The sequence below is a fragment of the Canis lupus genome, chromosome 1, assembly GCF_003254725.2.
Source record: "Canis lupus dingo isolate Sandy chromosome 1, ASM325472v2, whole genome shotgun sequence".
Lineage (NCBI taxonomy): Eukaryota > Metazoa > Chordata > Mammalia > Carnivora > Canidae > Canis > Canis lupus.
This window is the reverse complement of record NC_064243.1, coordinates 106,654,608-106,680,174: the sequence shown is the minus strand read 5'-3', so window position 1 is coordinate 106,680,174 and position 25,567 is coordinate 106,654,608. Positions and strand designations below refer to the sequence as shown.

At 49.8% G+C, this 25,567-nt stretch overlaps 1 protein-coding gene across 2 annotated transcripts; it reads left to right on the top strand.

Annotated features, from left to right (window-relative positions):
* Nucleotides 1-15,734: 15,734 nt before the first annotated feature.
* Nucleotides 15,735-24,576, top strand: SIGLEC11 (sialic acid binding Ig like lectin 11). Of its 2 annotated transcripts, none has more exons than XR_007410067.1 (9): nucleotides 15,735-15,882; nucleotides 15,977-16,357; nucleotides 16,543-16,824; nucleotides 17,002-17,049; nucleotides 20,942-21,199; nucleotides 21,282-21,566; nucleotides 21,810-21,931; nucleotides 22,180-22,261; nucleotides 23,833-23,886. XR_007410067.1 is itself a non-coding variant. In XM_025424188.3 (9 exons), exons 1-9 carry the CDS (start codon nucleotides 15,849-15,851, stop codon nucleotides 24,040-24,042), a joined length of 1,677 nt encoding a protein of 558 aa, XP_025279973.3. In that variant the 5' UTR covers nucleotides 15,735-15,848; the 3' UTR covers nucleotides 24,043-24,576. The 2 variants fall into 2 exon arrangements, 1 of the variants encoding a protein (XP_025279973.3); XM_025424188.3 differs by having other exon boundaries at nucleotides 21,810-21,906; nucleotides 23,833-24,576.
* Nucleotides 24,577-25,567: the final 991 nt, after the last annotated feature.

Sequence of the window (25,567 nt, the reverse complement as noted above, 5' to 3'; positions counted from 1 at the left end):
TCTGTGTCTTTGTCATGGAGAGAAGTTGGGGAGGGCAGTCTTGGGCCAAAGGCGATACCAACAGTACAGAGAACATATAATACCTGGGTGGCTCAGTGATTAAGCGCCTGCCTTCGGCTCGGGTCCTGGGATCGAGTCCTGCATCAGGTCCCCTACAGGGCCTGCTTCTCCCTCTATGTCTCTGCCTCTCTGTGTCCCTCATGAATAAATACATCTTTTTAAAAATAATACTTAAGGTTAAGCATGCACACTTGGCACATGGCCAAGGTCCAGATCCAATGATTGTACTGGTAAAGACACAAGACCCATTTTTAGATCCAGACCATTTATTTATTTAAGCATGAGAATGTGTGCAAATTGGAGGCGAAGGGACGGAAAGGAACAAGCAGACCCCATGCTGAGGGTGGAACCCAATACAGGGCTCAATCTCATGACCCTGAGATCATGACCTGAGTCCAAAGCAAGAGTTGGTCACTCAACTGACTAACCTACCCAGGTGCCCCAGATCCAGACTATTACTTACATCACAAAAGAAAGAATAGCAAAGGTATTGTGCTTCTTGTCACACACACCAAAAAGGACCACATTGAAACGAAAGGGCCTAGATGCTGCTTCAAGGGTCCTGGGCTACCCCTGCCGAGGAGCCAGCTGTCAAAGGCTGCTGTTGCTGAGGGCTCTTTGATTCTCTTGGTTTTTCCCTCATAGTCACAAGATGGAGACCACAGCTCCAGGCATTATGTATGAATTCAAGGCAGGTCAAAACTTTCTCAGTCTGGTAGATTTCTGCCTGCACCTCATCCAGAACTATGCTACATGGGCCTTTCTAGCTGCAGGGGAGGCTGAGTATAGATACGTAGTGGAATATAATTCAGTGTTAAAAAGGAAGCAAATTCTGACAGCTGCTACAACATGGATAAAACTTGAGGACGTTATGCTAAGTGAAATAAGCCGTCACAAAAAGATAATTAGTGTATGATTCCACTTATACGAGCTACTGTTTCAGGTCCTCAAGGTTTATCTAAGAAGTGGAATTGCTGGATCATATGGTAATTCTATTTTTAATTTTCTTGGGAAATGCCTAACTTTTCCATAGCAGCTGTACCATTTTACATTCCCATCAACAGTACACAAAGGCTCCAATTTCTCCACACCTTTGCCAACACTTGTTGTTTTCTGCATGTTTTTTTTTAAAGATTTAATTAATTAATTTTTTTAATTTTTATTTTATTTATTTATGATAGTCACACACAGAGAGAGAGGGGCAGAGACATAGGCAGAGGGAGAAGCAGGCTCCATGCACCGGGAGCCCGATGTGGGATTCGATCCTGGGTCTCCAGGATCACGCCCTGGGCCAAAGGCAGGCGCCAAACTGCTGCGCCACCCAGGGATCCCTGCATGTTTTTTAATAGTAGCCATCCTGATGGGTTTGAGATATATGCCTAAAATTCTTTTTTAATTTTTTTTAATTCTTTTTTTTAAAGTAAATATTTATTTGAGAGAAAATGCACACAAGTGCACACATGGGAGGGTAGGGGTAGAGGCAGGGGGAGAGGGAGAAGCAGACTCCCCATTGAGCAGGAAGCCATTCAGGGCTGATCCCAGGACCCTGAGATTGTGACCTGAGCCAAAGTCAGATGCTTAACTGATTAAGCCATCCAGGCACCCTTAAAATTCATTAAAAAAAAATTTTTTTTAATGATTATTTGAGAGGGAGGGAGGAGGGGCAGAGAGAGAATCTCAAGCAGACTGTGTCAAGTGTGGAACCCAATGCAGAGCTGGATCTCACCACCCCAATATCATGACTGAGCCAAAATCGAGTTGGTCACTCAACTGATCTAGCCATCCTGGTGTCCCTAAGTTTTTTTTTTTGTTTTTTTTTTTTTAAGATTTATTTATTTATGATAGACATAGAGAGAGAGGCAGAGACACAGGCAGAGGGAGAAGCAGGCTCCATGCCGGGAGCCCGACACGGGACTCGATCCCAGGACTCCAGGATCGCACCCTGGGCCAAAGGCAGGTGCCAAACCGCTGAGCCACCCAGGGATCCCCTAAGTTTTTTTTTTTTTTAAATTTAAACTCTACATTCAGTGTGGGGCCCAAATTCATGACCTGAGATCAAGAGTTGCAGGCTTTTCTGACTGAGCCAGTCATGTGGGACCCAGGAAATCTAACAAAAATCTACCCCTGGACAAGCAGAGCAGGACTAACTCCATTTTGTGGATGGTGGGCTCCACCTGCTATCTCATGTAAACCCCCCTCCCCCGCACGACCTGCCTATTGTTTAAGGCACTCCCTCACCCTAGTTTAGCTATTAAGCACACCCTTATCAGAAACCAGCACACTTAGGAATGCGGGACCTCTGACCTTTAACCAGCCAAGGAATGAAAACCCCTCTTTTGCCCGCCAAACCTGCGTGCCAATTCTAACCAGAATAATAGGCTAGTTCAACTGGTCACTATAAGGTGAATTCTAATTCAGTTGGTCCACCTGCGTGTAGACCAACAGGACTGTGCAACTTTCTGCGTATGTTACAATCTCATTGGCCACTGGCCCCTATAACACTGCTGTGCTTCTTAGTCTCGGGGTCCAAGCCCCTGCTCTGCTGTATGGAGTATACTTGGACCCAAGCTCGAGCTTGCTAATAAACCCTCATGCACTTGCATCAGTGTCGGCTCCTTGGTGGTTTCTCGGATTCGCAATCTTGGGCACAACAGTCAGGCATCCCCTGAAATTCATTTTTTTCCCTTAAGATTTTATTTACTTATTTGACAGAAAGAGAAGGAGAGAGAGCACAAGCAGGGGGAGAAGCAGAGGTGGCAGGAGAAGCAGGCCCCCCACTGAGCAGGGAGCCCCATGTGCAGCTCAATCCTGGGATCCTGAGATCATGACCTGAGTCTAAGGCAGACGCTTAATCAACTGAGCCACCTAGACGCCCCCACCCCTTGAAATTCTTAATTCAATAAAGAATCAAAGTCACCTTGCTGGCTCAAGTCAGTGGATCACGTGACTCCTGATCTCAGAGTTGTGAGTTTGAGCCCCATCTTGGGTGTAGAGACTACTTAAAAATAAAAATCTAAGAAAAAAAAATTGGGGCACCAGGGCAGCTCAGTAGTTAAACGTCTGCCTTTGGCTCAGGTCGTGATCCTGGGGTCCTGGGATCAAGTGCTGCAGCAGGTTCCCTGCAGGGGAGCCTGCTTCTCCCTCTGCCTCTCTGTGTTTCTCATGAATAAATAAACAAAATCTTAAAAAAAAAATCAAGGCTGTTTAATCAATATTTAAGTATATTGTTGATTAAGATATTGATTTGATTTACCAATGACCAAATAACAGAGGCTTTAATAAAATTGAAAATTGATTTTCTCACATTAATATCCAAACTGGTCTCCTGAGGTCATTCACTCTTGCTGCTCTGCAGCTCCCAGCTCAGTGGTCCTCAAAATTGAGTGTTCATCAGAATCCCCTGGAGGGTTTTTTGAAACACAGAGTGCTGGGCCCAAAGCCCCAGCGTTTCTGATTCAGCAAGTCTTGGATGGGCCTGAGAATTTGCCTTTCTTGCCAACTCCCAGGTGAGATCACTGCTGGTCTGGAAACCTTGGAAGCCATTATTCTAAGGTGTTTCTTTCCTCCTTCAGCTCGGTTGAAGCAAAGTCACCACCACCACGACCTTATTACAGCAAGCGGGAAATGGGACAGAGATACTGGAGAGCAAGCTGCAGCCTTTTAAGGACTTGAGCTGCGGTTTTTCCACATCTTTACTGGGCCTTTCCTTTGATGAGAGCTTAGTCACACGGTCACACCTACCTGCAAGGGAGCCTGGGAAATGTAGTCGCGAGATGGGCGGCCATTTTCTCGGCCAGAACCTGGGTGATCCTATTTGGTGGGACTTCAGGGACTAAGGTTAATAAAATAAAATTGGAAGGAAATAAAAGCTTGGAAAAAATAAAAAAGCATGCCTGGGTGGCTCAGTGGTTGAGCATCTGCTTTTGGCTCAGGTTGAGATCTCGGGGTCCTGGGATTGAGTCCCACGCATGGAGCCTGTTTCTCCCTCTGCCTGTCTCTGCCTCTCTCTGTTTCTCTTGAAAAAATAAATAAAATCTTTAAAAAATAAAAATAAATTGGAAGACTCAGCGTAGGTCAAGAATGCTGGGGCTTTTAGGCCAGCAGTGTTGTCTGGAAGCCTTGGGGTGGCCAAGATCCTTTCAGGTGATTTGCATGGTTAAAAGTATTTTGATAATAATACTAAAATGTTACTTGAGGGACGCCTGGGTGGCTCAGCGGTGGAGCGGCTGCCTCTGGCTCAGGGTGCAATCCCGGAGTCCCCGGATCGAGTCCCACATTGGGCTTCCTGCATGGAGCCTGCTTCTCCCTCTGCCTGTGTCTCTGCCTCTCTGTGTCTCTCATGAATAAATAAATAAAATTTTAAAAAATGTTATTTGCCACCACCCCACACCACCCACCCCACAATCTGGAGTTTTGTCAAGGTTATGTGATGTGTGATGCCATCATTACTCTGACAGCTAATGTAATATGTATTTGTGTATTCCTGTGACTTAAAAGTTTTGTTATTTTATTTTATTTATTTATATTTATTTATTCATGAGAGATACACAGAGAAAGGCAGAGACATAGGCAGAGGGAGAAGCAGTCTCCCTCCTGGGAGCCTGATGTGGGACTCAATCCCAGGGCTCCGGGATCTCAACCTGAGCCAAAGGCAGATGCTCAACCACTGAACCACCCAGGTACCCTACCTCCATTTGGTTTTATCTGACACTTGCACTTCTGTGAACTGGTAGAGTGAATTTAATCTTTTTCACCCTTGATAGTGTTAGTCTTTGGGATCTATAGATAGATAGATGGGTAGAATAATACCCCCCACCCCAGAAAATATGCCTATGTCCTTACTGAACCCTGGAAACCTATGAATGTGACCATATTTGGAAAACAAACAAACAAACAGGTATAGCTTGTAAATGCAATGGCAAGTGTCCTTATCAGAGACAGAAGGCACACACTATCAGAGAGGAGGAGACATCATGTGATCACAAAGGCAAAGACTCGGGTGATGCAGCCACAAGCCCAGGAATACCTGGAGCCACCAGAATCTGGAAGAGATAAGCATGGATCTTCCCCCTAAAGCCTTCAGAGGAAGTAGCCCTGCCAACTCCTTGACTGCAGACCTCTTGCCTCCAGAACTGTGACAGAAGAATTTTCTGTTGCTCTAAGTGACTAAGTTTGCGGTACCTTGTTACAGGAGCCTTAGAAAACTCATACAGGACCCCAGTTTATTGGAAACTCACACAGGACCCCAGTTCACTGTGGTGAGGGTCTTCTTTTAATTTTTTTTAAATTTTATTTATTTATTTATTTATTTATTTATTTATTTATTTAAAGTTTTTTTTTTTTTTTTAAGATTTTATTTACTTATTCACGAGAGACACACAGAGAGAAGCAGAGACACAGGCAGAGGGAGAAGCAGGCTCCATGCAGGGAGCCTGATGTGGGACTTGATCCCGGGTCTCCAGGATCATGACCTGGGCTGCAGGTGGCACTAAACCATTGAGCCACCAGGGCTGCCCTAGCCTCTTCTTTTTAGATGCCGCACTTGGGTAACTCTAGGCTTTTCATTATCCTTCATTTCTTGGCACCCCGCAGAACAAGATGAAGAGAAGAAGGAAGAGGAGGAGGGGGAGGAGGAGGGGGAGGAGGGGGAGGAGGAAGAGTACATCTCTGAGAAGCTGTGGCCACAGCTGAGACTTCCTGAGGCTGGTCACCCTGGGTACTCACAGCCGGGGGTCAAGGAACCCTCAGAGCTTGAACTGAGCTTGAAGCACCCCTAGCTGGTAGTTGCTCTTTGGCAGGAACAAATGCAAATGTCAAGACCGAAGTTCAAGTTCATCTGGAGCAGCCAAGCTCCTGCTGGCAAAACATTGCAGCACTGACACCTGCCTCAGGTTTGGGCATTCCTGTGGACCTTGGCCTGAGCAGTCCCTGCAACTGCTGCTCAGAAGATGTTCATATTTTACCTGTCACCTTTATATACATTTAAGTGGGATGGTTTGGGTGAACCATGGAGAATAGCCACAGACTCTTTATCTCCATCTCTGGTTCATTTTGTTACAGATGAAGACTTGCAGTTTTAAGCCTGAGCTCTGCAATGTCAGTAATTTACACTGTACCTTAGAAGAAAACAGCAGGCCAGTGCCCCTCAGTCAAGCTGGCTGAAACAGAGAGAGGACTAAATTAAGCTTTATTCAACAGTGAAATTAGGAGCATTTAATGGTTTTTCTCCTTCATAAGGCAGGCAGAGGCTGGCACTGCAAAACTGAGCTGTGTGGCCTTGAACAGGTATCTTGGCCTCTCTGAGCTCAGATTCCTTATCTGGAAGCCCGGGCCTGGGCGCTAACCTTTGCTTCATCATAATCTTTCTGTGTGAACTGGGGAAAAAATGGGGCAGCAGAGTCCCCATTATAGAGTCCAGGAATCAGTTGAAAAGATTCTGATCAGTGTTTACAAATAGGAACAGAACAAAAAAAAATCAAGCCGTACAGGGGGGCATTTCCTGGAACTGTGTTATTGCGAAATCGTTTCTTACTGTGCATCGCAGAAAAGCCTGGAAGCCACTGGGAGACGCCGCCAGCTTCCCAGACTCCCAGGCCCCGCCGCGAACCCTGGCGAGAGCATCTCCGCTGGGCCCGACCCACCCCGCCCAGAGCAAACCGTCCGGTCTCCCGGCGGCGCTGTGCTGGCAGGACTCCGCCGCCAGGGGGCGCGCGTGCCCCGCCGCGAGCGCGTTCCGTTCCGTCCGAGCGGCCAGACCCCGGTTTCCCCCGGGTCCCGAGTCGCCCCAGGATCCCGTTTGCTGGCGCTGGAGGCCCCGGCCCGGCACACAGCTCCCCCAGCAGAGCGCGGCGGGAGGGCTGGGGCGGCCTCCGCGCTTCATTCTGCAGGGTTCATGCAGTGCCTCGCCCTGTGCGCCAGACCGCGTGGCCGCTCCCAGAGCCCGCATCCCGGTGCGGGGGACACACAGGGACCCTCAGTCACGACTCCCTCCGCCAGGACCAGGCCTCCTCCCCGCCTGGGGCTCGGGGCTCGCGTGGTGCCGGACAGCCCGGGGTGCAATCCCCCGCCCCGGGGGCTGTGTGACCTCGGGCAGCTTGCTTACCCTCTCTGTGCTTCCGTTTTCCCTGCTCCAACATGGGGAAACAACACGCAGGGCACAGGTCGTCACGGGCAGGAAACGAACTAGTATTTGTAGAGCATTTAGAAGGGGCTTGGTGTGTTTGTTAAACAAACATTGTTACAGATTTCCATTTCTAAGAAAAACTGGGGACCGGAGCAGGGCAATTGAATGGCCAAAGTCACATTTCCAGCCTCTAGGAGGATTTCTGAGTTGGGTTCAGTGATTGATTCCCAGCCGGCAGGCTTTCCCTCTGCATTACATTTGCAGTGGGTAAACCCAGCTCCCTTTGCATGGTTGGTGGAGGGCAGGCCAACCCCAGAGGGAAATCTTCCACACACAGGCCAGTAGTGGAGTCAGGGCTGGAACCAGAGTGAGACCCTATGTCCGGGTCAGTGGACTAGCTCAACGAGTAAATAAATCATTTTCATGTAATGAACTCCATCCTGATTGCAGTAAGAACACAGAGGGACTCCTGGGTGGCTCAGTGCTTAAACATCTGCTTTCCGCTCAGCTCGTGATCCCAGGGTCCTGGGATCCAGTCCCACATTGGGCTCCCTGTGTGAAGCCTACTTTTTCCTCTGCCTATGTCTCTGTGTCTCTCTCTCTCCCTCTGTGTGTGTGTCTCTCATGAATCAATCAATCAATCAATCAATCAATCAATCAATCTTTTTTTAAAAAAGAAAGAATACAGAGGAAAAGTGAAGTGAGCTGGCCAGGAGCCGTCATGGAGATACCCTGACTCTTGAGTGCTGAATTGCGATGATTTCTGAAGTAAGGCTGGGCGTGGCATCAGCTCTCCCCCAAGAGAAGAGATCTAAGGAGGCCCGAGGGCACAGACCAACTGCACGAACGGGTACTCCGAGCACCCTACCACCTGCACCTGCTGCTCTGTGGTCTTGCCCTGGACGTTCAACCATGACTTCACGCAGAGTTCCCTATGACCATCTGAACAAGTGGGCTGGGTCCTCCCCCCATCCCGTTCTCCCCCTGTTCGTGTCCTTCCCAGAACCTTCGAATGTGAATTATCTGGAAATAGAGTCGTTGCAGGCGTCATTGGCTAACATGAGGTGGGGTGCGTGGTGAATCCAGTATAACCAGCATTTACAGAGACAGACATGCGGGGAGACGTGTGCGAAGACAGAGTTGAGGAGGGCACTTGAAGGAGCCTTCAGAGGGAACAGAGCCCTGTCCAAACTGCGATTTAAGACTTCCAGCTTCCAGAACTGTGAGAGGATACACTTCTAATATTTTAAGTCCCCTCTGCGCCTCCACACCCCCATTTGTGGTGCTTTGCAAGAAATTGCAAGAACAGAGATGTGCAGAGAAAGGGAAAATGGGCTCTTCAGATCCTGGTCAGGGCTTCTTGTCAGACAGAAATGATCTCGTGGAACATGAACATTGGTCAGGGTCGTCACTCTTTGGTCTTAATAAGGTAAGACAAAAAACTGAGACCAGGGCAGCCTGCGTGGCTCAGCGGTTGAGCATTGTCTTCAGCCCAGGGTGTGATCCTGGAGACCCGGGATCGAGTCCCACGTCGGGCTCCCTGCATGGAGCCTGCTTCTCCCTCTGCCTGTGTCTCTGCATATTTATTTATTCATGAGAGACACACACACACACACACACACACAGAGGCAGAGACACAGGCAGAGGGAGAAGCCGGCTCCATGCAGGGAGCCCGATGTAGGACTCGATCCCGGGTCCCCAGGATCACGCCCTGGACTGAAGGCAGGCAACAAACTGCTGAGCCACCATGGCTGCCCAATAAATAAAATCTTAAAAAAAAAAAAAAAAAAGAGACCATTTCATAATTTTGTCTAAGTGCAGGCAACAAACCAGATCCTGTACAAGTCTTGAAGGTACCAAATATCCTTCTACCAAATATCCTTCTCTACTGAGTAATAGGAGTGACCTGTGCTGTTTCTTCTTCTTTTTAAAAAATATTTTATTTATTTGGCAGAGAGAGAGACAGACAGACAAGCAGGGGAACAGCAGACAGAGGGAGAGGGAGAAGCAGACTCCAGACTCCCTGCTGATCAGGGATCCTGATGCAGGGCTTGAATCTGGGATCATGACCTGAGCCAAAGGCAGATGCTTAACTGACTGAGCCACCCAGGCACTTTGTGATCTGTGCTTCTTGAGTGGAACCACTTCTCACTGTCTCTGGCTGGCACGGATTGACTAACCAGGAGGAGGTGCTGTTTCATAGCCCCCTGGAAAGTCAGGCAGTGTCATTGGAGAACAGATGACTCATCCTACCTCTCTCCCTATTTTATTTTTTAAATTTTAAAAAGATTTATTTGTTTGAGAGAGAGAGAGAGAGAGAATAAGAAGGGAGGGGAGAGGGAGAAGCAGACTCCCCACTGAGCCGGGAACCTAACATGGGACTCAATCCCAGGACCCTGGGATCATGACCTGAGCTGAAGGCGGACACTTAACCAACTGAGCCACTCAAGCACCCTGTTTTTTAATTTTAAAAAAGATTTTATTTATTTATTAAAAGATTTCATTTATTTATTCATAGACACAGAGAGAGAGGCAGAGACACAGGCAGAGGGAGAAGCAGGCTCCATGCAGGGAGCCCCATGTGGGACTCCACCCCGGGTCTCCAGGATCACACCCCAGGCTGCAGGCGGCGCCAAACCGCTGCGCCACTGGGGCTGCCCGATTTTATTTATTTTTGATAGAGAAAGAGAGAGAGAATGAGCAGGGGAAGGGGCAGAGAGAGTGGGGGAAGCAGAACAGGGAGCCTGAGGCAGGACTCGATCCCAGGACCCTGAGATCATGACCTGAGCCAACGGCAGATGCTTAACTGAATGAGCCACCCAGGCGCCCCTCATTTCCTATTTTAAAGGTCCTGGATCAAAGGGCCTGCCTACCCTGCCCACCCCTCATCATTGAAATGGGTGTTGCCATCTGGGATAGGCTGAATGATGTCCCCCAAAGATACCAGGTCCTAATCCCTGAAACCTTAATTCGGGGTTTAATTAAACCGTAATTAACCTTAGCGTTAATTTTTATGCGACAAAAAGGACTTTGCTGACAGAATTAAGTTAAGCATTTTGAGGTGGGGAGATTATCCTGGGTGATCCAGGTGGGCCCCAAATGTAACTCCAAACATTTATTTTTATTTTTTTTATTTTATGATAGTCACAGAGAGAGAGAGAGAGGCAGAGACACAGGCAGAGGGAGAAGCAGGCTCCATGCACCGGGAGCCCGACGTGGGATTCGATCCTGGGTCTCTAGGATCGTGCCCTGGGCCAAAGGCAGGCGCCAAACCGCTGCGCCACCCAGGGATCCCACCAAACACTTTTTAAAAAAAAAGATTTTATTTATTTATTCATGAGAGACCCAGAAACAAAGGCATAGGCAGAGGGAGAAGCAGGATCCATGCAGGGAGCCTGATGCGGGACTCGATCCCAAGGTCTTGGTATCACGACCTGAGCCAAAGGTAGATGCTCAACCACTGAGCCACCCCAGGTGCCTCTCCAAACATTCTTATAAGAGGGAAGCAAGGGGATACTGGAACACAGAAGAGAAGGCCAGGGGACAGAAGAGCATCTCAAAGCAGAGTCAGAGAAGATGCCACACTGCTGGTTTGAAGATGGAGGATGCAATTCTAGAAGCTGGAAAGGCCAGGAGATGGATCCTCCCCTGGAGCCTTCCAAGGGAGCCAGAGTTAAACTTAAATGCAGTAGCTAAAACAAAACAAATGTATTTTTGCAGTCCTGGAGTCCAAAAGTCTGAAGTGAGTCTCACGAGGCTAAAGTCAGGGTGTTGGCAGGGTTGGGTCCTTCGGGAGGTTCTGGGGGAGATTCTGTTCCTGGCTTCTTGAGGTTCCCAGCGGCTGCCAGTGCACCTGGACCCCCAGCACTACAATCTCTTCTGCCGTTGCACATCCTCCTATCCCTTCTGTCGTCAGATCTCCCTCTGCCTTCTTACAAACTTGTGATCACATTCACTTTCCACTTGGATCATCTCTCCATCCCAAATCTTTAATGTAATACCTGCAAAGTCCCCTTGCCCTGCGAGCTCACATATTCACAGGCTCTGGGGATTCGAGTGTGGGCATCTTTGGGGGCCATTATTCTGTCTGTTACATGTGCTGCCTTCTTGAATCCTCCACCTGGGTTATGGTATTTCTTTGATTCTCTCTTAGTCCCCATCCCCCCATCACCATCTTGGGTAATGTCACATGTCCTAGACTTAGACATCCCACCACTGCACCTGCTCTGAGCCCTTTCCCGGGCCTCAGCCCCCAGAAACCACAGCCAGGACTCTGGGAGGAGTCTGGAGGAAGTCACTTGCCAACTCTGCAGTTGTAGGTCTCTCTAGTTTATGTCCCTGAGCACAAGTGAATTCGCCCTCTCACCCTGAAGTCACCTGGGGCAGCTCAGGGACTCCAGGGTTCAAGGGCTGTGGAGGCTTGAATTTGGCTCAGGATTTGGCTAGCTCTCCCTGGTCCAGCCCAGACTGACAGGTACGTTACGGTCAGCAACACAGATTGGGGCAGAGATACCCCTTCCAAGCCTGGAAGAAATGAGTCTCGCTGTGCAGAACGAGCCAGAGACTGAGAGCAGCTCCTTCTGGGTCTTCTCTCATGAGTGACCAGGCTCTGCAGGACCACTTAATATTTTCACTGTTATAAGCACAATTGTTCTGCTTTTATTTTTTTAAAGATTTTTTAAAAATTTTATTTATTTATTTACGATAGTCACAGAGAGAGAGAGAGAGAGAGAGAGAGAGAGAGGCAGAGACACAGGCAGAGAGAGAAGCAGGCTCCATGCACCGGGAGCCCGACGTGGGACTCGATCCCGGGTCTCCAGGATCGCGCCCTGAGCCAAAGGCAGGCGCCAAACCGCTACGCCACCCAGGGATCCCCTTTAAAGATTTTATTTAATTATTTGGGAGAGAGAAAACGACAGAGTGCATGAGCTGGAGGGGAGAGGCAGATGGAGAGGGAGAGGTAGGCTCCCTGCTGAGCAATGAGCTACATGTGGGACTTGATCCCAGGACCCTGGGATCACAACCTGAGCTAAAGGGAGACACTTAACCAACTGAGCCACCCAGGTGCCCTGTCCTGCTTTTAAACACTTTAATGGGGCTTCTGTTGCGCCAGAAATAAAGACCCAAATCCCTAATATGGTACCCAAGATATACATGGTCTCTCTCACTATTAGCTTTGGAGGCTGGTTTCAAATACCTAGCATGTGAGCATGTGTGCACATATACACACACAAGTGTCCTCACCCCCTGTGGATACATGAGTACAAAACACATACTCAGAGACACAGGCATGCACATCCACAGTCAGGGCAGCTGTCCCTGCAGCCAGACCAGGTTGTGGACGATACAGTAGCAATGGCAACTGGACGGATGGGCAGGGGACATGATGACCTTGGGTCGACAACTCATGGCTTGGGATGTGCTCTGCTGATGCTGTGCGACACCTCTCTGGTAACCCCTGGCATCATTTAGTTAAATGTGACAAGTCGCCTCGTGTTTGAGAGACCAGTGGTTGAGCAGTTAAGTGAGGAACCAGTTACAGATGAAAAGGAACTGAAGCTCTCGCTATGCAGTTGCGGATTGTGCTCCTCTCATTTCCTTTTCTGTATTTGTGATCAATTCAGCAATTTTCCTGGTCAGCAACTTCCCAACCTATATTGGGGCTCTGGGCTGGGGCTCGCAGCGAGCAGACCGCCGTGTGTCCACCGGGGGCGGGGGGCACAACAAAGGCAGATGCTCAACTACTGAACCACCCAAGCACTGCCCCCCCCACCCCATAGGAAAGTCTTGACAGCTTGACCTTGTCAAGCTTAGGGCAGCTCTGAGACTGGAAATTTCTCACCAGGGCCATCTACATAATTTGCAGGGCCCAGAGCAAAATGAAAATATGGGGCCCCTTTGATAAAAAGGTAAAAGCTTTCTTCCTTTCTTCCAGTGATGGTCTCTCTTGACCTGGGGCGTGGTTTGGTTTTCGTTTATTTTATTTTTTTTTAAGATTTTATTTATTTCTTCATAGAGACAGAGAGAGAGAGAGAGAGAGAGAATGAATGGCAGAGACACAGGCAGAGGGAGAAGAAGGCTCCATGCAGGAGCCGATGTGGGACTCGATCCCAGGTCTCCAGGATCACGCCCTGGGCTGAAGGTGGCACTAAACTGGTGAGCCACCCGGGCTGCCCCGGTTTTTGTTTATTTTAGACTAAAAAAAAAAATTGTGTGGGGGATCCCTTGGTGGCTCAGCGGTTTAGCGCCTGCCTTTGGCCCGGGGCACGGTCCTGGAGTCCCGGGATCGAGTCCCGTGTGGGGCTCCCAACATGGAGCCTGCTTCTCCCTCTGCCTGTGTCTCTGCCTCTCTCTCTCTCTCTCTCTTTCTCTATCATGAATAAATAAATAAATCTTTTAAAAAATGCGGTAAAAACATAGAACATAAAATTTACCATTTCAATGTATACAGTATCCAGTTCCAGAACTTTGCCATCACCCCAAAAGGAGACCCCATGCCCATTGGAAGCCACCCCCCTCTCTCCTCTCCCCCAGCCCCTGGGAACCACTAATCTATTTCTGGTCTTCATGGATTTGTCTTTTCTGGGCATTTCATTTGTGTCTGGCTCCTCTCACTTAGCATAATTTTTTGAGGTTGATCCACGTCATAGCATGTGTTGGTAGCCAGCAACCAACCAGCAACCAATTATTCCCTTTCTAATAAGCAAAGGGAACTTACATACGAGGTGTGTCTTGGGCTGCAAGATGAGTGGATCCCCACATCTGCCTCCAAATCTTAAAGTTTATATACGGGGCCTTAACTGGGCTCACTCACCTATACCATGTGGGTGTTCAAGGAGCAGCCTCTGGGAGCAAAAAAGACACGCAAAACCCACGTTTCACAGACAGGGGCAGGGGTGAGGTGCTGGGTCCAGCTCACAGGTCAACTGGTGGTCCCATCCTCTCAGTGACCTTCCCCCACAGCTAGTTAATGTCCAATCCCTCAAGCTCGACTGGGCGGTTTGCAGTGTAGGGGAGACACAGGTGTCTAGGCCTCCCACCTCTCAGCTCAGCAAGGCTCAAACCCTCTCTGTGCCCTGTAGGGGCATGGGAGTGGGAGTGGGACTGAGAACCTGCTCTGGGAATGGAGGAAGTGGGGGTCAGGGGAGATGTGTGATCCAAGGTTCCAATTTCCCCGGTGCGTGCTCCTTACCCCATTAAGTATTACCCCACTGTACCTTCATCTACAAAACACAGATTCAAATCTAGGGGTACCTGGGTGGCTCAGTTGGTTAAGTAACTCTTGATCTCAGCTCAGGCATTGATCTCAGGGTCGTGCATTCAGGCCCTGTGCACTTAAAAAAAAAAAACATCCTTTCCTTTTTTTTTCTTTCACTTTTTAAGATTTTATTTATTTATTTGAGAGAGAAAGAGAGCACAAGTGGGGATGGGGGCAGAGGGAGAGGGAGAAGCTTGCTCCCCAGTGAGCAGGGAGCCCTATGTGGGGCTTGATCCCAGGACTCTGGGATCATGACCTGCGCAGAAGGCAGATGCTTAACTAACTGAACCACCCAGGCACCCCTTTAAAAAAATCCTTAATAGGGCAGCCCCGGTGGCGCAGTGGTTTAGCGCCGCCTGCAGCCTGGGGTGTGATCCTGGGGACCCTGGATCGAGTCCCACATCAGGCTCCCTGCATGGAGCCTGCTTCTCCCTCTGCCTGTGCCTCTGCCCTGCCCCCCGTCTCTATGAATAAATAAATAAAATCTTTAAAATAAAAATCCTTAATAGGGGATCCCTGGGTGGCTCAGCGGTTTAGCGCCTGCCTTTGGCCCAGGGCGCAATCCTGGAGTCCCGGGATCGAGTCCCACGTTGGGCTCCCGGCATGGAGCCTGCTTCTCCCTCCTCCTGTATCTCTGCCTCTCTCTCTCTCTCTCTCTCTCTCTCTCTCTCCCTCCCTCCCTCTCTATCATAAATAAATAAATAAATAAATAAATAAATAATCTTAAAAAAACTTAAAAAAATTAAAAAAGCCTTAATAAATACAATTATTAAGGATTTCAAGGTGGCAACTTCAGAGCATCACACCCCAGGTGTGAGGCCCTTAGGAGTGTGAGGAACTTGTGTCCCTGCCTGCTTCTCACTGTGGAGCTGGGAGCTTGTGTGGACTGCAACATAGCCCCAAGGCAGGCTGGGAAGCTGAATGCTCCTGAGTCGGGGGTCAGGGGCATTGGGTTTGGGGGTCACAGGAGATGTGGTGCCTGCAGGCAGGAGTCAGATGATCAAGTTCTTCTCTTTGTCCCCAGCCCCTGTGGGGAGTAGATGTTTGCCTGGTGAATGAATGAATGAATGAGTGCATGAATGAATCCTGCCCCCAGCACCTCACCTGGAGCCCATACTCCCTGAAAGCCCCACTGCTGGGGCTGCCCTCCGCTGAGGCTGATGTAGGGCTCCTTTTCTTTAGGGCCAGACCTGCCTCCTCTCTGCTCTGCTTCTTGCAACTGCGAAAGGAGAAGTTGGAATAAGGGTTTTGTCAGGACTTTGTGATTTCCTTCCTGGGGTTCCTCTTCCGTAGATGATCACTACCTTCTTCTTTCCCTGCAAAAGCTTCCTGTTAGAGCTTCCTTCTGGGACAGACAGGCACATCCAGAAGCCAGACTGAGGACAGACCAGCCCCGGACCCCTGGAGATGCTGGTATTGCTGCTGTCTCTGCTGTGGGCCTGTGAGTGGGTTGAGAGCTGGGGATGGGGGCGGTCCTGGGGGGGAGGGGGCAGTGCTGGTTCTGACGCTGCTGCTAAGCCTCGATGTCCCCCCAGGGTCCCTGCAGGAGGACCCAGGCTATGAGCTACACGTGCAGGACTCTGTGACGGTGCAGGAGGGCTTGTGTGTCCGCGTGCCCTGCACCGTCTCCTACCCCCAGGTTGGCAGGCACAGTGCTACACCTGCTTATGGCTCCTGGTTCCGGATAAAGGGTAATCCCAAAGGGGAAGTTCTCATGGCCACCAACAAACCAGCCAGAGAAACAAAGAGGAAGATCAAACTTCCCTTCCACCTTTCTGGAGACCCTGGGGCTGGCGACTGCTCCCTGAGTATCACAGACGCCCGGAGGGAACACAGCGGACACTATTACTTTCATCTGGACAGAGGTCCCATGAAACACAGTTACAGGAGTAACATGCTCATTGTGAGTGTGAGAGGTAGGGAAGGTCCCCAAGAGTCAATAACAGGTGTGGGGGGGTGTTCCTGAGGGAAGAAACAGACCCCCTGCTGCTCATCTTAAACAGGAGAGTAGAGCATAGTCAGTTCAGGGTTGGGGTGCCTCTTTGGGAAGCACACAGGGGAGTCCCCTCTGAGGTCTGGCCTCTCTTTCTCTCCTCTCCAGAGCTGACACAGGCTCCGGATATCTGGGTCAAGGAGCCCCTGGAGTCTGGCTGCCTCAGCCACCTGACATGCTCTGTGCTGGGGGCCTGTGATGGGGTGCTGGCCCCCACCATCTCCTGGACAGGGCCTGCCCTCAAACCTTCGGGACTGGGCTTGGAGGCTTATAACTCCTCGGAGATCCTGCTCATCCCACGCCCGCAGGACCATGGCACCAATCTCACCTGTCGGGTGACCTTCAAAGCTGGCATGAGCACTCAAAGCACCATTACGCTCAACGTCTCCTGTGAGTGTGGGGCAAGGACTCGGTTCCCGGGGGGTGGGGGGAGGCAGGGGGACTCAGGGGGGCTGCAGGGAGGACACAGGACTTGTCTGTTTCAATTCCCATTTCTGTGTCTCCTGGGGGTGGGTGGCATGGGAAGGGTGGACTCTGACTCCATTCCTCACTGTGTCTCTGTCCCAGATGCCCCACAGAACCTGGGCATCAGCATCTCCCGAGAAAATTGCACAGGTAGGTCAAGATGCCCTCTCCCTGAGGCTGGGATGGGAGCTCTCCCTGGCAGAGCAGAGCCTGGGGCTCGAAGCCAAGCCAGGAGGGCCAGAGTGATACACAGGGAGAGCAGAGCGGGGAGGCGCTCCCACCCCTTCACTGTGACAGATGATTTTTGCTTACTATTTATTATATGCAATGACAGGTGATTCATTATATGCAAAGACTATTTGTCAAATACATGCAGGTTATGAAGAATCGCCATCAAATGAACACCTTGGTACTCACCATCCAGGTTAAGAAATAGAACAGGAGGGCAGCCCAGGTGGCTCAGCGGTTTAGCGCTACCTTCAGCCCAGGGCGTGATCCTGGAAACCCGGGATCGAGTCCCACGTCGGGCTCCCTGCATGGAGCCTGCTTCTCCCTCTGCCTGTGTCTCTGCCTCTCTCTCTCTCTCTCTCTGTGTGTCTCTAATAAATAAATAAAATCTTTATTTTTTTTTAAGATTCTATTTATTTATTCATGAGAGACAGAGACACAGGCAGAGGGAGAAGCAGGCCCCATGCAGGTAGCCCGACGTGGGACTCCATCCGGGGTCCCCAAGATCACACGCCGGGCTGCAGGCGGCGCTAAACCGCTGCGCCACCGGGGCTGCCCTTTTTGTTTTGTTTTTTGTTTTTTTAATAAAATATTTTTAAAAAGAAATAGAACAGGAGCACCTGGCTGACTCTGTCCATGGTGCATGCAACTTTTTTTTTTATAAAGATTTTATTTATTTATTCATAGAGACACAGCTAGAGAGAGAGAGGCAAAAACACAGGCAGAGGGGAGAAGCAGGCCCACGCAAGGAGCCCGACATGGGACTCGATCCCGGGTCTCCAGGATCACGCCCTGGGCTGCAGGCGGTGCTAAACCGCTGCGCCACCGGGGCTGCCCCAACTTTTTTTTTTTTTAAGATTTTATTTATTTATTCACAAGAGACACACACACACACAGAGGGAGAGACACAGGCAGAGGGAGAAGCAGGCTCCATGCAGGGAGCCCCATGCAAGACCGATCTTGGGACCCCAGGATCACACCCTGGGCCGAAGGGAGGCACTAAACCGCTGAGCCACCCAGGGATCCCAAGGTGCATGCAGCTCTTGATCTTAGGGTCATGAGTTCGAGTCCCGCATTGGATGTAGAGCCTACTTAAAAAAAAAAAAAGAATAGAACAGCAACCTTGCCTTTGGAACACCCTAAATGCCCCTTCCCAATTTCAGCCCTTTCCATCTGGCATCGGAGAAAGCCACTATGCTGAATACTGTGTTACCATTCTTTCTCTTTATTTTATTTTACTTTACTTTTTATTTTTAATTTATTTTAATTTATTTTTAAAAGATTTTATTTATTTATTCATGAGAGACACGAGGGGGAGGAGGGCAGAGACACAGGCAGAGGAACTGGCAAGCAGAGACACAGGCAGAGGATCTGGGAACTCCGAGATCACACCCTGAGCTGAAGGCAACCACTCAATCACTGAGCCACCCAGGCGTCCCTATTTTATCTTATTTTTGATGAAAGTATAATTGATGAATACATTGTATATATCTAAAGTGTACAAGGTGATGATTTGATACATGGAGATTTGATACACATTTACACTCCTAAAGGATTCACACAACCCAGTTAATTAACACGTCCACATACCTTCTATTTTCTTGTAATTTTACGAAATAACACGTCTGGCTTCTTCCACTCAGCATGATGTGATCAAGGTTCATCCACACTGTAGTGCGTGCAGGTCAGTGTTTCACTCCTTTTTGGGCTGAATATTGTTCCATTGTATAGAAGGACCACCATCCATCCATCCGTGGGTGGACATTTGGGTTGTCACCTTGTAGTTCCTGTCAACAGTACTGCTCTGAACACTTCCATACAAGGATCTGCTTGACTCCCCACTTCCAGTTCTTTTGGCTCTAGGAGTGGATTTGCAGGGTCACAGCTACCTTGACTTTTGTGATGTGGCACCACCTTGTGTTCTTGACATTCATCTGTATTGCTTGCTGCTGTAATTTCTGCCTCTCCTTGTCTGTAGGTACCACATTTTAGTTTCACTCTTTAAAAAAAAAAAAAGATTTTTATTTATTTATTTGAGAGAGAGAGAGAGAGAGAGACTGCAAGCACAAGCAGGAGGAATGGCAGAGGGAGAGGGAGAAGCAGGCTCCCCACTGAGCAGGGAGCCTGACATGGGGCTCCATCCTAGGACCTTGGGATCATGACTTGGGCCGAAGACAGACGCTTCACCCACTGAGCCACCCAGGCGTCCCTCACCTTCTCACATTCCACTCTTGGTGGGCACTTCAATTGTCCACAGAGTTTAGTTTTCTTTCTTTCTTTCTGTCTTTCTTTCTTCATGAGACACACATCCAGAGAGAGAGAGAAAGAGAGAGAGAGAGAGAGAGAGAGAGAGAGAGAGAGGCAGAGACACAGGCAGAGGGAGAAGCAGACTCCCTGGAGGGAGCCCGCTGTGGGACTCATCCTGGGTCTCCAGGATCACGCCCTGGGCTGAAAGTGGTGTTAAACCGCTGAGCCACCCGGGCTGCCCCAGAGTTTAGTTTTCATGATCATGCCGCCTCTAACATTCCCCTCATGAACAGAGGAATGTTTCTCGAGGCCATACTTCACAAGCTCTGTTGTACACACAGATTTCTCAGGGATCTTGTGACAATGCAGATGTGACTCAGGAAGCCGGCGGAACCTCTGGTTCTGCATTTCTTTCTTTCTTTTTTTTTTAATTGTATTTATTTATTCATGAAAGACACACACATACACACAGAGGCAGAGACACAGGCAGAAGGAGAAGCAGGCTCCATGCAGGGAGCCCGATGTGGGACTCGATCCTGGGTCTCCAGGATCACGCCCTGGGCTGAAGTCAGCGCTAAACCGCTGAACCACCTGGGCTGCCCTGGTTCTGCATTTCTAACCAGCTCCTGGGGAGTGCCAGTGCTCTGAGGAGTGAGACTGTAAATTTCATGCCCAGGAGCAAAACTGTGAGGTCTCAGGGATGTATATTTTCAACGTTCCTACATAAGGCTGTTATAGAATAGCCCCGGGAGACCATACCAGAAACTGGCAATAAATGATGCTTTTGATGAGACAGATTTGTTGCCCGGGGAGACATCACGGAAGGGAGATTTTGCTCTGAGCATCCCTTCCTCCTTTGTGAATTTTGGAATGCAAAATGTGGATGCCCTATTTATCCTGAGACAACCGAGGCAGGGAAAGGAGGTGAAGAGGTAGAGGTCATGTCCTGAAAAGCCTTGAAGGGTTTGATACTTGAATTTTGGGTGCTTGAGTGAGGGGTGTTCAGCAGTTGGGGAAAGAGAGGGAGAAATGTAGTTAAGGGCGCTCGCCTCGAAGGAGTCAGGGTCCCTCAATGGGTGGATAAGCACCACGCAGCCTATCCATGCGACGAACATGAGTCTGCCATGAACAGGGGTGAAGCATCAACAGGGGCCACCAGCAGGAGAACCTTGGAAATGTCATGCCACACAAGAGAAGCCAGATACAAAAGCCTACATGGAGCATGATTCTATTTGCAGGCAATGTCCAGAATAGATCTATAGGGACAGAAAGGTGGCTAGGGGTTGCCAGGGGCTCGAGGTTGGGGGGATTGGGAGTAAGGGGGGGAGGCAGTTGGGGGGATACAGGGTTGTTTTTAGGGGTGATGAAAAGGTTCTAAGATTGTGGTATGTAAATGGAATTGTATGGTATGTGGATTATATCACCATAAATCTGCTTATGAAACTATTTGTGGAGATCTCTTGAAGCCAACTTAGGTGAAATTCAGAGGAGAGAGAAATAGGACCAGGGCTGTGGAGCCTCTGGGCTGGATTCAGAGTGTGCATTCTCTCTCTCTCTCTCCACCCAGAACTGAAATACCCAGGGAATGGCTCATCTCTTCATGTCCTGGAAGGGGAATCTCTGTTCCTGCTCTGTGCTGCTGACAGCAACCCCCCTGCGGAGCTGAGCTGGTTCCGGGGGTCCCCCGCCCTGAATGCCACCCCCATCTACAGAAGTCCCATCCTGGACCTGCCTCAAGTAGGGGTTTCGGAGCAAGGAGACTTCACCTGCCGAGCTCAGAACTCGCTGGGCTCCCAGCACGTCTCCCTGCACCTCTCTGTGGTCTGTGAGTGAGGGGACTCCTGGGGGCAGGACACCGGGGCCTGGGGAGCAGGGGCACCGCTGACCCCTTCTCCTCCCTCCCCCAGACCCCCCGCGGCCGCTCAGCCCCTCCTGCTCCTGGGAGGGCGAGGCGCTGCAGTGCACCTGCTCCTCCCACGCGCGCCCGGCCCCCACCCTGCGCTGGCGCCTGGGGGAGGGGCTGCTGGAGCGGAACCACAGCAATGCCTCCTTGACCGTCACCTCCAGCGCTGAGGGGCCCTGGGCCAACAGCTCCCTGAGCCTCCGTGGGCCGCTGGGCTCTGGCCTCAGACTCAGCTGCGAGGCCTGGAATGCGCACGGGAAACAGAGCGCCACTGTCCTGTTGCTGCCAGGTCTGGGTGCTCTTGGGGGCAGAGGTGTGGGAGGAGGGAGTCCGGATCCTAGGAAAGATGTTCTGGGGGTGGGGTTGGGGTCTGGATGGGAAAGGGTGAGAGAGAGGAAGGGCAGGGGGGCAAAGTCCTGGTTTTCTCCTGGTTGGGGGCTGAAGACCATCAGAATTGGAGTTTCTTGGGAGGAGGGCACACAAGGATCCTGAGGCTTGGAGGGGACTCACCCAAAACCCCACTCCCCTACAGGGAAACCTGAGCATGGGGGAGGATTCCTTCTGGGGGCTGTCGGGGGTGCTGGTGTTGCTGGCCTGCTCAGTCTCTGTCCCTGCCTCATCTTCTTCATGTGAGTGCTGTCCCTGGGAGAAAGGGTGAGTGCATGGGGTGGAAGGGGTCCAAGTCCTAGGGTCCCGGGCAGCCCCAGCTGGAGGCCGTAAGATTTGGGGATTGGGCCAGAAAATCAAAGAAGTGTCTGCTGCCACCCTAATCCTGGCCATGCCCATTTTCATGAGTTATCAGGCTCTGTGGTCCCTCCTCCAGCCTTCCTTAGCCTGGCCAGACTTGTAAGCAGGGGACAATAGTGAGTCAATTGGGCTGCTAACTGTGGCTTCCCCCTCAGAGTGAAGACCTGCAGGAAGCAGGCTCCTGAGCCTACAGTTGGTGGGAAGGATGCTGCCTGCATGTTGGGTCCCCTCTCCTGGGTGAGTGATGAGCCCTCTGTTCATTGGGATCCTATCTGGCCACCACCCAAAGATGGCCACACCCCTCTAGATGATTTAGCTGGTCGTCATGTCCCAAACAGGCTTATGTTCTCGGGTCCCCATGGACTCAGTCACCTGGGCCAGTGACCCGGGAGTCACTCTCCTCTCTGCTCTGACTCATCTTGCAGAGCCAAGGACCACAGCACCTTCCTGTGTTCACCTGGGCCCTCCCTACCCTAACCTCCTCCCATGGAATCACTTTCCCCTCCTTGCTGTCTCTCCTCCCCAACATACGGGGAGGAGATCAAAATAACCATGCCAGGGGGATCTCCCCAAAATAACAAGTACAAAGTTCACAGGTCCCCAAGGCACTCTCAGGTTCAATAGCTCACCAGAGGGACTTATAGAACTCACTGAGATTTGTTATACTAATAGTTAGTTGATTACGGGGAAAGGATACAGATTAAAGCAGCCAAGGGGAGAGGCACCTGGACTCTGCCCAGGGGAGTTCCATGCAGGAATCTTCCAGGCATCTCTTCCAGTAAAGACCCCATACACGGCGCTGATTTTTCCCAGCACTGATGTGTAATAAAAAGCAGGGAGTGTGGTGTGGCATCATGTGTGTGGGCATGATATTGCCACCAAGGAAGGTCACCCTAGCCCTGTGTCCTGGGTTCCTATCAGGGGTCGGTCACATAGGTATGGAGCACCTTTATGACCTTTGTTATATGGTCTCCATCCCCTCTAGAGGTCAAGCTGATACCATGTGGCTCAAGGCCTCACCATAAGTCACGTTAATGTAAACTACTTGGTGTGGCCTAAGGCCTCAGGTGAACAGAGATGTTCCCATCAGGCAGGACAGTCCATTGACTTAGAGGTTCCCTCCCAGATGCTGGCACAAAGGGTCAAGCCTTTCTTTGGCCATGGTGAGCCCTTTCCTGCACAATATCCTTTGCTTTAAGGGTTCCTGGTACAATTTTGTGATTTCGTTTGCCTGAACTTTTGAAATGCTGAGTGGTCCCAGAGGGCAGTTCAGTTCTGAGCAAATCTCTGTCCTCACACCACCTCTCACATCACAATTGGCCATTAGATGGAAATATAAGTGACTACAACAATGTCAGCTTCCCCCACTGCAAGCTAGTCAGCGGTCATGGATGACGTCTGCTTTGTTCCCCACTGAAGAGCCAGGGCCTGGCACAGGGCAGCTGTTCCATAGGGTGGAAGGCACTGGGGCTAGAGAGACCCAGATGTTAATCTTGGCCCTACCGACAACTCAATGTGTGATTTTTGGGATATTTACTTAGACTCAGTTTCTTCACCTGATAAATGGGAATAGTAATGTCTCTCTAATAGCTTGTTGTGAGGAATCTAGGAGCCTGGCAATTGATTACCAAGGGCCAGGCAATATTTATTGAATGAATGAATAAATAAATGAATGAGGGTACAGCCAATGTTTGTGGAATGAATAGATGAAAGAGTAAGTGCTCAGTTTCTAGGTTTGCTTGTGGATCCTCCTTGCTATCTGCCAGGTCCAGTTATCCTAATTGGACCCTTCTTTCATCTCCATTCAGGGTTATAAGCATGAGTGTCCATTAGGGGCATCCATGCCCCTAGCCCACCCGCCTGCAGCTGTTGGTGTTCCCACCTTGGAGGAAGAGGAGGAGGAGGAGGAGGAGCTCCATTATGCCTCCTTCACCTTCCAGGGGCTGAGGCCCTGGAAGCCTCAGGACCCGGAGGGCACCAGCGTCACGGAGTATTCGGAGATCAAGATCTGGAAGTGATGACCCCCAGCTCCAGCGAGCTCCACGACCTCTGTGTAGAGGGCCTTGGGCTTCTCAGGGAGGGAGACATTGGGTACAATTCCTGAGAGAATGGTTTTCCATTCCATGGAAACGGGTTGCCAAATAATGAGTGGGAGTCCCACTAGTGCGATGGACAGAGCGGGGCTCAAGTTTCAGCCTGTCACCAGTTTCAAGCCTGAGTTCAACTTTACTTCTCATTCTCCCTCTCTGCAAAGTGGACACAATACACCTAACTCCCCGGGTCGTTGAGGGGAGTCAAGGTGGCAATGAACGTGAAGGGTCTGACAGTGGTGCAGATGCAGAGAGCAGCCTGCCCGAGGTCACGCCTCTTCCCAGGGCAGCCCACCTGGTGTAAGGCTCTGCAGGGCGGTTCCAGCTCTGTAGCCCTGACTCCCTGGGCCGCTTCCTCAGGAACACTCTGAGCCTGCTTCTTGGAAACCCAACTTGCTGTGTATTTTCACCACACAGAAAATCATTCACAGATTTTCAGAAATAAATGATAGGTTATCTGAATTATAGATGCCTCTTTCTTTATATGTCCTGGATGTTTTGGTTCTCCTCCACAGTGTCTTCTCTTTTGTAGAATTTGCTTAGAAAATTCCTTGCGATTATTACGGTCTGGGTTCCATTTCCATTGTGATATCATGTTAGCCTTAAAATAGAAACTGCCAACTGCTTTGCCAGCAAAAATGGGTTTACTGGGGAATAAAAGAGAACTGCAATTGTTAATAAATTAATTAATTAATTTAAAAAATTTTAAAAAGAAAAAAAGAGACACCTGGGTGGCTCAAAGGTTGAGCCTCTGACTTTGCCTTAGGTCGTGATCCTGGAATCCTGGGATCAAGTCCTGTATGGGGCTCCACACCGAGAGCCTGCTTCTCCTCCTGCCTATGTCTTTGCCTCTTTCTCTGCATCTCTCATGAATAAATAAAATCTTAAAAAAAAAAAAGAAACAAAAAAAGTTGCCTGCAAAACTGTAAGGTGAATCTGCAGCAGAGGCACGCTCTTATGCAGAAAAGGGGCAAATGGGGAAACCCATTGGAGTAAATTGGGAGTTGGAAGTATACTGGCTGAGCTGTTGGGGGGCAGGGTGGGATTAAGAAAAGCCAGTCTCCCTCCCGCAGGGATAGTGGAATAGTATACAGCCTGCAAGGTCAAATCTGTCTCTTCCTGTTGGGTTTGCAATTGACTATGAATGGTGGGGCATTAGGGCTCTTCTTATTGAAACCACCCCACTTCATTTTAGCACAGTTTCTTGTTACTAATTTTCACTGTAGTTTTTTTTTTTTTTCCACTGTAGTTTATGTAGTGGTCACATCCAATTTATTTTTTCCCTTTGAATGTCCATTTACCTTTTTCTATTGTGTCCGTTAATGAGAAAACATGTTCAACCTTAGAATTATGATCCAATATAGTGAACATGTGTTGGCATAAAGTTAACTGCTCTTCAAATATGATGTGTCAAGGGGTGCCTGGCTGGGTCAGTTTCAGGGAACCAACGACC